Genomic DNA, 16,302 nt, shown 5'->3' with positions numbered 1-16,302 from the left:
CCCCCCTTTGTTTTTTTCTCCTCTAATTTGGCAGGTACACCATCCCCACAGGGCTCCAAGCTGAATTACCTCTAGACTTTTCCTGCAGCTTTTTCACTGGTGGCTTGGTCTGCTGCAGTCTGGTCTCACCTGATACTCTCCAATACTGGTGTGGAGGCTCTCAGCTCTAAAGATCTATTTTTCATCTGTATTGTTTTAAGATCTATTTTTGGCCGGCACTGCGGGTCACTAGGCTAATCCTCCATCTTGCGGTGCCGGCACACTGGGTTCTAGTCCCAGTCAGGGTGCCGGATTCTGTCCCGGTTGCCCCTCTTCCAGGCCAGCTCTCTGCTGTGGCCTGGGAGTGCAGTGGAGGATGGCCCAAGTGCTTGGGCCCTGCACCCCATGGGAGACCAAGATAAGTACCTGGCTCCTGCCATCGGATCAGCGCGGTGCGCCGGCTGCAGCGCGCTGGCCGCGGCGGCCATTGGAGAGTGAACCAACTGCAAAAGGACCTTTCTCTCTGTCTGTCTCTCTCACTATCCACTCTGCCTGTCAAAAAAATAAATAAATAAATAAACAAACAAATAAATAAATAAATCTATTTTTCGTCTGTGTCCAAAATCTCACTGTCAGCTTTTTCTTACTCATATGTTAGGTCCTGTAGGCCTTCCATTATCCTTCCTTGTTTCTTAACTCTTTAAGGTAGTCCTACTGGGGCTTCATGAAATCGTGCTCTGATTTTTCTTATTTCTTCCTTTTTTTTTAAAAAATCACTTTAACTTTCTGTTCTGTTCTGTGAGACTTCCATGACTTTAAATTCCCAGTACTTCCTTATATTATCTTTTTTTTTTTTTTTTTTTTTTTTTTGACAGGCAGAGTGGACAGTGAGAGAGAGACAGAGAGAAAGGTCTTCCTTTGCTGTTGGTTCACCCTCCAATGGCCGCCGCGGCCGGTGCACCGCGCTGATGCGATGGCAGGAGCCAGGTACTTATCCTGGTCTCCATGGTGTGCAGGGCCCAAGCACTTGGGCCATCCTCCACTGCACTCCCTGGCCACAGCAGAGAGCTGGCCTGGAAGAGGGGCAACCGGGACAGAATCTGGTGCCCTGACCGGGACTAGAACCCAGTGTGCCGACGCCGCAAAGCGGAGGATTAGCCTAGTGAGCCGCGGCGCTGGCCTCCCTTGTATTATCTTATTAGGAAATTTCAAGAAGTTATTCGTTTTTATAGTATTCCGGTTTTATTTTATCACTGCAAGGATATTAATTGTAGTGATTCTTTTTAAATTTCATTTTTTCTGACAACCCTACTTAACAGGTTCTGTTATCTCCATTTTATTTTATTTTTGTTTATTTGAGAGGTAGAGTTACAGAGGGAGAGACAGAGAGAAAGGTTTTCCATCTGCTGGTTCACTCCCCAAATGGCCACAACAGCTGGATCTAAGGCATCCAGGAGCTAGGAGCTTCTTCCGGGTCTCCTACACAGTTGCAGGGCTGTAGCACTTGGGCCATCTTCTGCTTTCCCAGGCCATAGCAGAGAGCTGGATTGGAAGAGGAGCAGGCAGGCCATGAACCGGCATCCATTTGGGATGCCAGCTCCACAGACGGAGGCTTAGCCTGCTGAGCCGCAGCATTGGCCCCGATTGTAGTGATTTTTAAAAATAATTTGCTTCTGCTCCCTGCACTGTTTCCTTTGGATTTCTTTTTTTTATCTATTTGTCTCTCTCAGTTTTCATTTAAAAGGGGAAGGCACAAATAAATGAATAGTATGACAGTACCATCTGTTTGCTATTAAAATAATTCTATTGTGTCACTTAGTTTATTTTTTTAACCCAGATGCTAATGTGCCTATTTTTCATTAGTTGCAAATCAGCATCTCATCTATTAAGGCTTACTTGATTTATAGTACGTCCCATGTGTCTTGTCTTCTGCTTCCACTTCTTTGTGGACCCGGGTCAGCCATCCATGCTCTACTACCATGGGCTTTCTTCCTCCCCACCGGGCTTAAATTGTGCTGCAGTTAGCCCTTCCATGTACTTTTTTCGGCTTCTTTCTGATGTGCTTTTGCGCTCTGGCTCTATGGCTAGTCTCTGTTGCCTGAGGTCCTCCTTTCTTGCATGGAGCAATTTGCAATGAATTTGTCAGAGATTCCTCCTGTGGTGGTGAACAGGCTGTGCTTAAAGGAATCTGCTTGGTACAGAGAAATGTTAACAGTGACCCAGTAATTCCACTCTTCTAGGTGAACCCCAAAAGGATTAAATGCAGGTATTCTAGCAAAAACTTGTATGTGAGCATTTATCACAGCGCTGTTCATCCTAGTCAAAGGGTGGAAACAGCCTAGTGAGCATCAGTTAGTGAAGAGGTAAACAAAATGTGGTATATACATGCAATGGAATGTTACTTGGCCTTAAGGACAGGCATTCATATGTAAGATGAGTCTTGGACATCCATGCTAAGTGAAATGAGCAGTCACATAGGGCCACACAAGTCTGGAATGGGCAAACATTTAGAGGCAGGAAGTAGATACAGGCTTGCTTATAGGTGTGATGGCCAAAGGAGCATGGTTTCTTTTTGAGGCACTAAAAAGTTTTTAAAGTTGATTGTGGTGGTGGTTTGCAGATACCTACAAATAGGAGGGGTCTTCAGAAAGTTCATGGAAAGTACATATTATGGAAACACTGTGCATGGGTTTCAAAATTTTTTTGTTCCCAAATCTTTTAATTCCATTTTCCATGAATTTTTTAAAAACAACCTCATTTGGGGATGGCACTGTAGCACAGAAATAAAGCTGCTGCCTGCAACTCCAGCATCCAGTATAGGTGCCAGTTCAGGTGCCGGGCTGCTCTGCTTCCAATCCAGCTCCTGCTAATGGCCTGAGAAAAGCAGTAGAAGATGGCCCAAGTGTTTGGGTTCCTGCCACCACGTGGGAGACCCACATGAAGCTCTCGGCTCCTGGCTTTGGCCTGGCCCAGGCTGTTAAGGCCATCTGGGGGAGTCAGCCAGTGGATGGAAAATCTCTGTGTGTGTCTGTCCCTCTATATATAATTCTGTCTTGCAAATGAATTAATAAATCTTAAAAAAAAAAACCCTCATTTACTAGAGGCCATTGAATTGGGGTGGGTATTTGGCACAGTGGTTAAGATGTGGCTTGGGACACCCACATTCTGTATTAGAGTGTCTGGTTTTGAATCCTGACTCTTCTCTCAATTCTGACTTCTTACTAACACACATCCTGGGAAGAAGCAGGATATGGCTTAAAAACATGGGTCCCTCTCACCCACATGGGAGACTCAGATTGTATTTGTAGGTCTTGGCTTCATCCTGGCCCAGCTTTAGCTATTGCAGGCATTTGGGGAGTGAATGAGCAGATGGGAGATTCTCTCTCAAATGAGTAAAATTTGTAAATATTGCTAAAATTTAAAAAATATTAAATTATATACTTTAAATGTGTGGATTATGTGGCTTGTAAATTATATTTCAATAAAATTATTAAAATAAAAAAAGGTTAAAGGGGTCTTTTTAAAAGATTTATTTATTTGAAAAAGTTCCACACAGAGAGAAGGAGAGGCAGAGAGAGAGAGAGGTCTTCCACCTTCTTGTTCACTCCCCAATTGGCTGCAGTGGCTGGAGCGGGGCTGATCCAAAGCCAGGAGCTTCTTCCTGGTCTACCATATGGGTATAGGGGCCCAAGGACTTGGGCCATCCTCTGCTGCTTTCCCAGGCCATAGCAGAGAGCTGGATCAGAAATGGAGCAGTTGGGTCTTGAACCAGCGCTCATATGGGATGCCAGCACTGCAGGTGGCAGCTTAACTTGCTACACCATAGCGCTGTACCCCCCTTTTAAAGTTTTTTTTTTTTCAGATTTATATATTTATTATTTGAAAGTCAAAGTTACACAGGGAGAGAAGGAGAGGCAGAGAGCGAGTGAGAGAGAGGTCTTCCATCTGTTGGTTCACTCCCCAGATAGCCATAATGGTAGGAGCTTTGCCGTACTGAAGCCAGGAGCCAGGAGCTTCCTCAAGGTCTTTCCAACCAGGTGCAGGGGCCCAAAGACTTGGGCCATCCCCTATTGCTTTCCCAGGCCATAGCAGAGAGCTGGATCAGAAGTGGAGCAGCCAGGACTTGAACCAGCACCCATATTGATGCTGGCACTACAGGCAGCGGCTTTACCAGCCATATCACAGCATGGGCCCCGAAAGGGTCTTGAATAGACTGTCCTAGAAGCCATGTTGAAACCTACCTGTGTGGGGCTGGCTCTGTGGTGTAGTAAGTTAAGCTGCCATCTGCAGCACCACCATTCCATATGGACACCGGTTCAAGTTCCTGCTGCTCTACTTCTGATCCAGTTCCCTGCTAATGTGGCTGGAAAAGCAGCAGAATATGGCCTAAGGGTTTGGGCCCCTGCTACCTGTGTGGGGAAACCTGGATGAAGCTCCTCGCTCCTGACTTTGACCTGGCCCGGCCTCGTATGTTGGTAGCCATTTGGAGACTGAACCAGCAGATAGATTTTTTTCTCTCCCTCACCCCCTCTCTTCTCTTCTACCCCCAATTCTGAAAAAAACTACCTATGTTAGGCTCTGCTGCCTCCTGTTGCTGCTCCTCATGTCCAGGCTCACAGGAATGCTGCCCTTGTCATCTCTCTTTATGTCAAATGCTCGCTTTAGTGCTCTACAGTGGTTTGTAATCCCTATCAGATAGCCTTGACTTTCAGAACCAGGACTTGAGTTGCCTTTTTTCCTTATTCTTTTAGCTTTTTCAAATTACTGATACTTTTCACCCGTTTTCATTTTGCTAAAAATCTTGTAATTGAGTTCTTTTTTTTTCCCCCTAGTTATTCTTTCAGAGTTGTGTTTGGCTTATATTCAGTAAGTCATATTAGTGTTATGGCCACATATTTTTAAAATTTTACTTATTTTATTTTGAAAGGTGGAGTTATAGAGATAGACAGGGAACTTCCATCTTCTGGTTCACTCCCCCAAAACATAAAACAGTTGGTGGTGAGCCATGCTGAAGTCGGAGCCTGGTATTCAGTCAGGTCTCCCACATGGGTGGCAGGGACTCAACTACTCGGGTCATCACGTGCATCCTGCCAGGGTACACATCAGCAGGAAACTGGGATCAGAAACAGCAGGGATTTAAGCCCAGGCACTGCTGAATGGGATATGGGTGCCCCAAGCGCATATTAACCATGCTGCCAGATACCTGTCTCTCTTTCAGATTGTCTTGATTCATTCACCATTAGTGATTTTACAGACTTGATGGTGAAAACTGTGATTAGCACATTAGATTTCCAGTTCATCTGGAGTTCTGGGTGAACACAGGGCAGTCTATGCCCTGGCTTCAGGGCTGTCATCATGTTAGTAGTGGTTCATCTCCTGTGAGCCTGAAATTCACATGAATTAGTCCATGGCACCTAGTGTGATGAGGAACAGGAAGTTAGGGATGGCAGATCCTGGGTAGGTGACATTGAGAAGTGGTTTTTTGCATAGAAGAGAAAACTTGTAATTGGCCAACTTCTCTTTCTCAGCCTTCTTAACATAACGTACCTCTTTCATAATCTCTTTTCCTTGGCACAGGCACATGAGTCTAATGAGAGAAAGAGAGAGAGATCCTCTGTCACTGGCTCACTCCTCAAATGGCTGCAACTACTGAGGCTGGGCCAGGCTGAAGCCAGGAGCCAGTAGCTTCTTGTGGGTCTCCCACGTGGGTGGCAGGGGCCCAAGGACTTGGGACATCTGCTGCTGCTTTCTCAGGTGCATTTTAGGGAGCTGGATCTGAATTAGAGCAGTCAGGACTCAAATCAGCACCCATATGAGATGACAGTGTCATAGGCCGTGGCTTTACCTGCTACACCACAGCACCAGCCCCCAAGTTATCTTAGAGAGTTCTCATTGAGCTGTCATAACTGTCTGTCAATTTGTCATCAGGGTGCCATTCTTCATGCCTTAAATATATATGGACCAAATGTCTGTCCCATTCCCTCTTTCCTTTTCCTCTGACAGCTCTCTGAGAGAACTTCTGACTACCTTATAATACGTCGGCTCCCGTTTATTGCATGGCTGGTGGCAAAGCAGAAGAGATTCCCTTCCCCTTTCTCGGACTGGATTCCCCTGGTCTCCTGGGCCTATTCACCACTAAAATGTTGCTTCTCTTGGTCCCCTGTCCCCCAGCTCCTTTGCATTTCTTATATAGCTGGTGACTGGAACTCACTTCTTGTTTTATTCTTACCTTACTGTTACTGCCCCTCTGGGCAAAAGATTGAGGTAAACCAGGAAATTTTTATTCAAGTGTACCTTTTTATCTTGCTATCTTTTTTTTTAAAGGTTTATTTATTTGAAAGGCAGAGTTTACGGGGGATGGGGAGGGGGGTATTTTCCATCTGTTGCTTTACTCCATAAATGGTCACAGTTTTTAGGACTGGGCCAGGCTGAAGCCAGGAACCTAGAACTCCATCTGGGTTTCCCATGTGGGTACAGGGTCCCAAGCATTTGGGCCATCTTCTGTTGCTTACCAAGGCCATTAGCAGGGAGCCTGATTGGAATTGGAGCATTTGGGACCCAAACTGGTGTCAGTATCGGATTCCAGTGTTGCTGCCTGTGATACTGGCTTAACCCCCTATGCCGCAATGCCAGCCCATTACTGTCTGTCCTAATGGGTTGTTTACCTCTTAGCATTTACAGAACATGCATACTTCTCTCTCACATGACCAGCAAGTGCACAGCAGAACAAGGGTTTTAAGGATGGAGAATTAACAAATTGATGGGGTTCTGAAAATACTCAGGACTTTTTCTTCATTTTACTGAAATAAATCACTTCAGGGTTTTGCATTCATAGTTAACAACTTCAGGCAGAATGTTAGACACAGTTCTTGGTAAAGTCCTTATATACTTTAATTAACTATGATTAATTTTAGATATATTGAGAGGTGTATTCAAATGGTGTTTCAAGGCAGATATTTTAAAAATTAGCTATATAATTCCCACTATAAAAGTAATAAATACATGCTATAAAGATGTTTAATATATATATACACACATATATATATAAATACAACCATTAGCCGTTCAGCCTATTGACTTTAAAAAAAATACTTAATTTTATTTGAAAGAGAAACACAAAGAGAGAGAGCACTTCCATCTGCTGGTTCACTCAGATGGCCACCACAGCCCAGGGCTGGGCTAAGTCAAAGCCAGGAACCAGGAACTCCATCTGGATTTCTCATAGGATATCAGGGACTCAGTATTTGAGCCATCTGCTGCCTCCCAGACACATTAGCAGGAAATGGTATCAGTAGAGCTGTGACTTGATCCCTGCACTATGCTAATGGAATGAATGTCCCAAGTGATGACTTAAAGCACTGGGCCAAAAGCCCACTTGTTAAATATGTGCTATTCAGTCCTATATATATGAATGTATGTATAATACCTTAGAAAATAAGCCCATGTTAATTAACTTTGAAGGAAAATAAGAATAATATATAAATTACTGAGTTCAATCCACCAGATGGTTATTTGAGTTGAAAAGTGATGTAAATTATGTGATGGCTTGTGTCCAAACTCACCAGAAAGTTGCCTGGGTTCTGTGTTGTAAAATTTCTTTTAGATGCTTTTTTCCTTGCTGAAAATGAAAATGTTACTATTTTCTATAGTGAAAACACTGTGGGGAAAAAACTCAGAAACTAGGGTGGGCGTTTGGCATAGCAGTTAAGATGCCACTTGGAATGCCTGTATCCCATGTTAGTGTGCCTGAGTTCAAGTCCTGGCTTTGTTCCTATTTCCAGCTTTTGGCTAATTTGTACCCTAGGAGGCAGCAGGTGATGGCTCAAGTAGTTGGGTCCCTGCCACCATGTGGGAGGTTCAGTTGAGTCCCTTGCTTCTGTCTTTGGCCTGGCTCAGCCCTGCCTTCTGTGTGCATTTTAGCAATGAACCAGGATTTGGGAAATCAATCACTCTTTCACAATAAAGATTTTTAAAAGCTTCAGACTGAAAATCTAAAGAAATAAAATAACTCATTCCATATACATTAAAATTATATAATTTCAGATTTTTTTTATAATGCGAAGGGACTTCAGAAAGTTTGTGGAAAGGTGGAAAGGTAAGTTTATGGGCAGGCATTTGGCACAGCAGTTTAAGTTGCTGCTTGGGATGCCCACATCCTTTGTGCCTGGTTTGAGTTCCAGCTACTCTGCTTGTTATCCAGTGTCCTGCTGATGCCTGCCCTAGGAGGCAACAGGGGATGGCTCATCTACTTGGTTCTTGCTACACACGTGGGAGGCCTGGCTTGACTTCTGGGCTGCTAGGTTTGGTATGGTCCAACCCTCAACCCTGGCTGTTAGGAGCATTTGGAGAGTGAACTAGTGGATGGATGTCTCCATCTGTCTGTCTCTCTTTTGCTCTTTGTATGGGTCTCTGGTTTTCAAATAAACAGTGAAGGGGCCAACATTGTGGTACAGTTAGTTGTTTGCTTGTGGGTGCCAGCATCCCATATTGGAGTACTGGTTGAAGTCCAGGTTGCTCTGCTTCTGATCCAGCTTCCTGTTTTGTCATTCTGCCTTTCAAATAAAATAAATAAATTTAAATCCATGCATTCAAGGAGTTTTCATGTTCATAGAAAATTAAACTTAATCTTTAGTTTCATTTTCCATGAACTTTTAAAAAAATTTATTTATTTGAAAGGCATAGTTACAGAGAGGGAGAGACAGAGAGAGGTTTTCCATATTCTGGTTCACTCTCCAGATGGCCGCAGTGGCCAGAGTTGAGACAACCGAGAGCTGGGAGCTTCATTCAGTCTCTTATGTGGGTGGCAGAGGCCCAAGCACTTGGTCTATCCTGTGCTGTTTTTCCCAGACCGTGAGGAAGGAGCTGAGTTGGAAGTGGAGTAGCTGAGACACGAATGCACCCATATAGAATGCCAGCATCCAAGATGGTGGCTTTCTGTGCTACACCAGAAGGCTGGCTCCTCCATGACCTTTTTTTTTTTTTTTTTTTTTTTTAAAGATTTATTTGAAAGAGTTAGGGAGTGGGGGAAAGAAAGTTCAGTCTTCCATCTGCTGGTTCACTGCCCAGATGGCTGCAATGACCAAGGGTAGGCCAGGTGAAGCCAGGAGTTAGGAGCTTCAACCAGGTTTCCTATGTGGGTAGCAGGAATCCAAACACTTGGGTAATTTTTCTGCTGCTTTCCACAGACATATTAGCAGGAAGCTGGAGCAGAAGTGGAGCAGCTGGGACACAAACCAGTGCCCATATGGAATGCCAGCATTTCAGGCAGCAGCTTTACCCACTATGCCACAGTGCTGGCCCCACCATGAACTTTTTGAAGTACTCTTGTATGTAATTCTTAGAAAATTAGAAATTATAAATACCTTCTAACTTGGGTTTTACTTCTTAATATTTTGTAGACATCTCTCACATCTTATTTTCTATATAATACTTACTGGCAAAATGTAATACTTTGTTTAAAATGTACGTTAGTTGGCTAACTCCTTTAGGTCATTATTCAGTTTTGGCTACTTTACATAGAACTGTGGTGGCTGTTCTCATGGATTGCATACTTTCTTTCTTACTAGAATAAGTTTCCTGAAGTGATACTGTCGAGTGACAAGGTCCATGCGTTTAAAATTTCCTCCTTGTCACCACACTGTCCTTCAGAAAGGGATGACAGATTTGTTGTTACACCCAAGATGGGTGAGAACAGTGTGCTGTTGGTAGGACCTCAGGAAGTGCGTGAAGCCACAGCAGTGAAATATGTATTAGAATTTTACATATATTAAAGGGCATGTCAGGTACACGCTCAAGGGAAATGTTTCTGTTTGCGAATTGGGCTGTGTGGTACTAATTTTCAAAGCCGTGCTCTCCCACCAGTGTTTACCCTGTGATGCTGAGTATGCAGTGGTGTTTTGCGGGTCACGGAATTTGGTCTCAGAGTATGATCCTGTCTTGTCTTAGATGAGTGACCGAGGAGGTGGCGTTCCTTTGAGGAAAATTGACAGACTCTTCAACTACATGTATTCAACTGCACCCCGACCTCGCGTAGAGACTTCCCGCGCAGTGCCCCTGGTATGTGACCAAGAGAACGAAGTGTGCTTTTGTGAGTTGCCTTTGTGTAGGATGCTTCAACAGGAAGAGGGGGCATCATGGGAAACAGTTCCCTCTGCATTTCAGCAGCCTTGGGAGTACTTCTTTTTAATGAAATGGGCACAAGACGGAGATTGCGGTTTCAGAGTTCTTGTTGCCAGCTTGATAGGGAGCATGGTTTTCCCTACGCTGTGATAGAATAATTCTGTTGTGAAAGAAAATTGGTTTTACTGGTATTTGGTCAATACTTTTTTTTTTTTTTTTTTTTTTTTTTTTGACAGGCAGAATGGACAGTGAGAGAGAGACAGAAAGGTCTTCCTTTGCTGTTGGTTCACCCTCCAATGGCTGCTGCGGCTAGCGCGCTGCGGCCGGCACACCGCGCCTATCCAAAAGCAGGAGCCAGGTGCTTATCCTGCCTCCCATGGGGTGTAGGGCCCAAGCACTTGGGCCATCCTCCACTGCACTCCCGGGCCACAGCAGAGAACTGGCCTGGAAGAGGGGCAACTGGGACAGAATCCGGTGCCCCGACCGGGACTAGAACCCGGTGTGCCGGCGCCGCAAGGCAGAGGATTAGCCTACTGAGCCACGGCGCTGGCCCTATTTTTTTTTTTTCTAAGATTTATTTATTTGAAAGGCAGAGTTGACAGATCTTCCATCTGCTGGTTCACTCCCTAAATGGCTGCAACAGCCAGAGCTAGGCCTGTCCAAAGCCAGGAAGCAGGAGCTTTTTCCAGGTCTCCTACTTGGATGCAGAGGCCAGAGACTTGGGCTATCTTCTGCTGCTTTCCCAGGTGCACTAGCAGGGAGCTGGATTGCAAGTAGGGCAACCGGGACATGAACCAGTGCCCATATGGGATGCTGGTGCTGCAGATAACGGATTTACCCACTATGCTGCGGCACTGGCCCCAGGTCAACACTGAGTTCATCTTGTATAGACATTTTTCCTCAGGTATTTGTAATTAGGTCTCATGTTGTATTATCAGAAATGAGATTTAAATTCAAATCCATTTTATCACTAGCCTGAAGCAAGCTCAAATTATAATTGCTACCTTTATTGATCTTAATGTCACCTGTTTTCAGATTTAAAATAGTCAACTTTTTTTTTTTTTTAAAGATTTATTTATTTATTTGAAAGTCAGAGTTACACAGAGAGGAGAGGCAGAGAGAGAGAGAGGTCTTCCATCCACTGGTTCACTGCCCAGTTGGCTGCAACAGTTGGAGCTGCACCAATTCGAAGCCAGGAGCTTCATTTGGGTCTCCTGCATCGGTACAAGGGCCTAAGGACTTGGGCCATCTTCTGCTTTCCCAGGCCACAGCAGAGAGCTGGATTGAGGTGGAGCAGCCGGGACTTGAACTGGCGCCCATATGGGATGCTGGCACTGCAGGTGGTGGCCTTACCTGCTAAGCCACAGTGCCAGCCCCACAGTCAACTTTGAGTTGACTATGTCCCTGTTCTTACCACCCGAACCTCACATTTTAAAATGACCAGAGGGAATTAGCTGGTGTGATATTCACCCAAGCTTCAGTGGAATCATTATTAGTACTCACTAGATCTCTTGGATTCAGGCCCTGATAGCCTTGGGGTAACCAGTGACATTTGTTTTAATTAGAAAAGTCCTTTATTTTGTGGCTTTCTGATTAGAATTTTTTCTCCCTGAACAGGCTGGTTTTGGTTATGGATTGCCCATATCCCGTCTTTATGCCCAGTACTTCCAGGGAGACCTAAAGCTGTATTCCTTGGAGGGTTATGGGACAGATGCAGTGATCTACATTAAGGTAATAACTGTGGGCTTTTTGATGTGGTGATATTCCTCTTGATGACAAGAAATGTTGCCAATATTTTATTGTTAAATTTCACTCTACCCCTCTATTATATGTGCAGAAACCTTAGTTTTGGTTTTGTTTACATGGACAGATAATCCTCTCAACTATGGGAAAAGAAAATTCTTATCTGTGATAATCAAGATTACTGGTGCAAAATTTAGTGACTTCAGTTTCTTGTTCCAGCCATTAGATGGCACCCATTTCATAGGAAATGCTGAAAACTGTACTGAAAGAACCATCTGAAAAGAGTAAATTCTTTGTAGATAATAGTTCTTTTTTTCCCCTTTAATCATGTCAATTTTGAGGAATTTAAAATGGCAACATCAAGGCAGTACTTTTATCACCATATATAACATTTTGATCTAGCCTTTAGTTCAAGAAATTCTGGAGTATTTAAAGAGTACATATAGAGACGGAATGTTTTTAGTTCCATTTTGAAAAAAGCAAGAAGTCTTACAGAATCATTAATTACCAGGATGGAATTTGTTTTTTTTTCCCATATATTGAGTACTGCCTATGGCCTGAGGTTCGACCTACTCACAAGTACGAGCTTGGAAGATAAAGAAAAATATAGGGTATCTCAGGTTGCAGTGATTTAAAGGAGGCTGCAATAAAACTGAATAGTGGTAGTGATGTATCAAACATGAAGTTACGTAAGAATCACGTGACAGAAATTCACAGGTGCTGGGCCTGAAGGAGAATACCCAGGTCAACCCCAGAGCCAGGAAGCCAAGATGCCTTAGACAGTTTTATATTTATTAATAATGTTATGATGTTTTAAAACAACTTCAATGACAATACTAAAAAAAAAAAAAAACAGTATTTTTTTAATAAGTAATTAAAACATTTCACTGAATCTATGTATATCTATATTGAGGTACACATATCAGTATTTTATACTTTTTTAAAATGCTTTTATGCTTACCTGACTTCTGACTTGTTCAACTAGCCAATCTTTGGTCTGGGTCATGTTTTGTAAGAGGTGTCCACTGTGAAATTTTAGGCCTGGAGTTTTCAAGCTGGCTTGGGAATTAGTGCAGACAGAAAACTCAGTTTTCATGTACATTGGCCAGTGCCATGTATTTGGCAGGTGTCTCACATATATGCAGTATTTAGAAATGTGAAGTAACCTTTTCATTGTATCTTTTCTCAAATTCTAGAAAATGTCAGATTTAGAGGCTCTGCTTTTTGTTTCATTTTTCAGGCTCTGTCCACAGAATCCATAGAAAGATTGCCTGTGTATAACAAGGCTGCCTGGAAGCATTACAACACCAACCACGAAGCCGACGACTGGTGTGTCCCCAGCCGAGAGCCAAAGGACATGACAACATTCCGCAGTGCCTAGATGAGCTGGGGACAAACTGGCTTTCGTGTTAAATTTGGAAGGGATGGCATTCAGAACTACATTATACCAAGTACTTCACATGTCGTTCTTGCAGTTGACTCTTTGGGTAGGACAAATGGAAGCTGAGTTCCACTTGTGCCTGGTAAACCTCCTAAAGGATGAATCTGTACCTGCTTACACTTTCACAGTCAATGGGGCATAATTTTAAACACCTGTAGTTTTGGTCAATTTTTTCTTTCCATAGACTTCAGAAGTGTGCATGTCTGGGTTTCTATAGGAAGCTGTGTGGTTTTTTTAAAATACTTTTAATTTATGTCTGCTAGAAGCATTTTATAAATACTGAGTGTAGTTGGTTAACCATCTTTCTGTGATTTGGAGGTATTCCTGCTATCCTTTATTGAATAGTGACAACTGAAATACGATGGTGACCAACTACAAATATACCATGTAAACCTAGGACCAGCTACCTTTCACTGCCTACATGCATTGCTTAGCTCTGAAATTAATTTATAATCTTAAATTTTTGTAAAAGATTGTGATGACTAGTTCCCTGTGGATTTAAGCCAAGATCATGGGCAATCTTTTTCAATGTGCTGGTGATCAATGCAAGGGAAAAATTTTATATTAAACATGAACTGGCAGTTGCTAAAATTATAGAGAAGAAATTGACGACAGAGCAGTGAATCCTTGAAACTGACCTAATCAGTTGACTGTTGGTGATTGCCTGGGCAGCTTTTAAGAAGTTTTTCCAGGTCCTGCTGCAGACTTGCTGGATCAGAATCTTGTGGGCAGGATCCCAGAGATCTGTTTTTAAAACACTTCCTAGGTGAGTCAGATGCTAGTTTAGTTATGATACTACTTCTGTAGAGTGAATAGTGATGACAGTGTAGTTGCCAAAGTAACAGCGATCTTTATGGTGGTTTCCGCCTATTTCAGAGTCAAATTTCTGGACTCCAGGAGAGAGAAACTGAGTCTAGGCCTGGTGCAACTAGAAGAGTGATTAGAGACAGATAACCAGAGTCAGAATCATAAATGCATTAAGTATTGACAAAGAATGCCTATTTTCTAAAATAGATTTTTTTTCTTTAACCAGGGAAAAGTCAACCTAGATTTTTGACAATCCTTTGCATCCATGTGGTAATTTGTAGTTTACAAATAATTTGATATATCATAGTCGCTCTGTTGGTCTTCAAGGCAGCTAGCAGGTGCACCACCCTCATTTTCACACAGAGCCTGGCCCAAAGTTCCATAGGATTAGAGTGAGAGCCGGAAGTAGGAGACTGTTGTTAGTTGTACCTTATCTTTTTTTAAGGTGATAGATACCTTGAAAATAAATTTTAAAGCAAAATCTAAACATTTAAAGAACAGCACGCCACTTAAATGGGGAGAACTGTATTTATCTGGAAAAATGACATTGAGTTGAAACACTTTCTTTTGATCACACAAGGTTAACAATTCTGTATAAACCTGTAGGTTGGAAGGGCTGTTAAAGGGCACACAGTCTACTACCCTCACTGAAGAAATGAGGACCTGCAAACTCAGAGGTGGTATCCTTTTGCCTAGGGCTTCTTATACCAGCGAATCTGAACAAATGTTGGAAACAGGTATCTTACATAAGCTATTGTTTGTTCCTCAATTATGGATTCTTTGAAAAACAATAGAATATACTGATTTATATTAGTTTGACATGTTACAATTTTTTGGCTTTAAATTAAGCTTGTAATGAAGTTTTTAGACTCTTTTGAATCAAAATGTTCACTTTCTTTCCTAAATGAGACATTTGTAATAACTTAAACCTGACATTTTTACTTATAAAATATTTCCCCCTCCAAGAAAGTTTTTCCTCTCTTAAGAGCTAAGACATGATATTTGCAAAGGAAAAGTGAAATTATTTTCCTTTAGCTTTTTTTTTTTTTAAGTATAACAGCTTTATATTTGGTTATTGTGGTAACGGACAGACGATTACATGCAAAGTATTCTGGTATACCTTTTACCAGTTGGTATCAAGCCATCTGAGAGGTTTTTCAAGATTCTTAGCTGTTTTGAGCACCAGGATTAATATGCAGTATGGATATAAAATGTTTCAAAGGACAGAAAAGTGGACACTCACTAATTTTTAGAACCCAAGTGAGTAATGTGCCAACATTTTTAAGAAAGTGATAGAAAAAAATATTCTGTGCTATACTTAAGTACTGGCTGGCTTTTGATGTCTTCATACTTAAAAGTGATCACTTTCTTGCACTGTGAAATTTTTACATGAAGATGTTAAAGGGGACGTCTACCTTCTTATTTTGTAAAATGTTTTCTATAAGGCAATAAACAAAGAGTGGACCAGCTCTCATTTTGAACATAAATTGTCAATTTGTTTTTAAAAATATCATCATGTTCTTAAAATAGAAGTCTCTTCATCACCAAGGCTCAGCATTCTACAAACATTGGAAAGATTGTAACTAGCAGCTTGAGTTTCCAGGAAGCTGGAATTGGGGGGCAGAGCTAGGATTCCAACCCAGACTCTTTCAGTATAGGATGCAGCCTTCCAGAGCAGTGTCTTAACCCCCACACCAAATGGCTGTCCAGGAGTTGTCTCTGGAGAGTGTGGAATTACACTATTCTAAGAAATTTTCTAACATTGTTTAAAATGTTATTTGATTGAGAGAAAGTCAATAGAGAGAGCAAACTTCTGATCCATTCTCCAGATGCCTGCAACAACCATGGCTGGGCTGAGGCAGGAGCCAGGCATCAAATCCAGGTCTCCCAGGTGGGTGGCAGGAACCCAATTATTGGAGCCATAACTGTGGTACTGTGATGTGGAACATGAGCATTTTTACTGCTAAGCCAAACACCTGCCTTACAAGTTTTATAATTTTGTTTGAAATGTTGCCAACTGCCAATAATAAATTCCTTCAAGGAACAGTTATGAGACCAAGACAACTTAAAGCTTAAATGTAAACTATAATATTCTTGCTATGGTTTTATATTTAGATGTCTAATTATGAGATCCAGAATGTAATAGCTAGACTATTGTATGAAAATACTATAGTTATAGCACTGTATAAAGGTAGTCTAGTATGAAATAATTT

The 16,302-nt window shown here is 42.3% G+C and overlaps 1 protein-coding gene across 3 annotated transcripts in view; it reads left to right on the top strand.

Moving 5' to 3' along the window:
• Positions 1-15,576, top strand: part of PDK1 (pyruvate dehydrogenase kinase 1) — a 41,471-nt gene extending 25,895 nt beyond the window's left edge. For all 3 annotated transcript variants that reach the window (XM_051848514.2, XM_051848515.2, XM_070070688.1), the window contains exons 9-11: positions 9,925-10,035; positions 11,716-11,829; positions 13,082-15,576. In XM_051848514.2, the coding sequence (XP_051704474.1) occupies positions 9,925-10,035; positions 11,716-11,829; positions 13,082-13,222 (366 nt within the window). In that variant the 3' untranslated portion in view covers positions 13,223-15,576. The remainder of the gene's footprint in view (positions 1-9,924; positions 10,036-11,715; positions 11,830-13,081) is intronic.
• Positions 15,577-16,302: the final 726 nt, after the last annotated feature.

This window comes from Oryctolagus cuniculus, chromosome 3 (genome assembly GCF_964237555.1).
Source record: "Oryctolagus cuniculus chromosome 3, mOryCun1.1, whole genome shotgun sequence".
Lineage (NCBI taxonomy): Eukaryota > Metazoa > Chordata > Mammalia > Lagomorpha > Leporidae > Oryctolagus > Oryctolagus cuniculus.
This window is presented reverse-complemented; position numbering and strand designations above follow the sequence as displayed.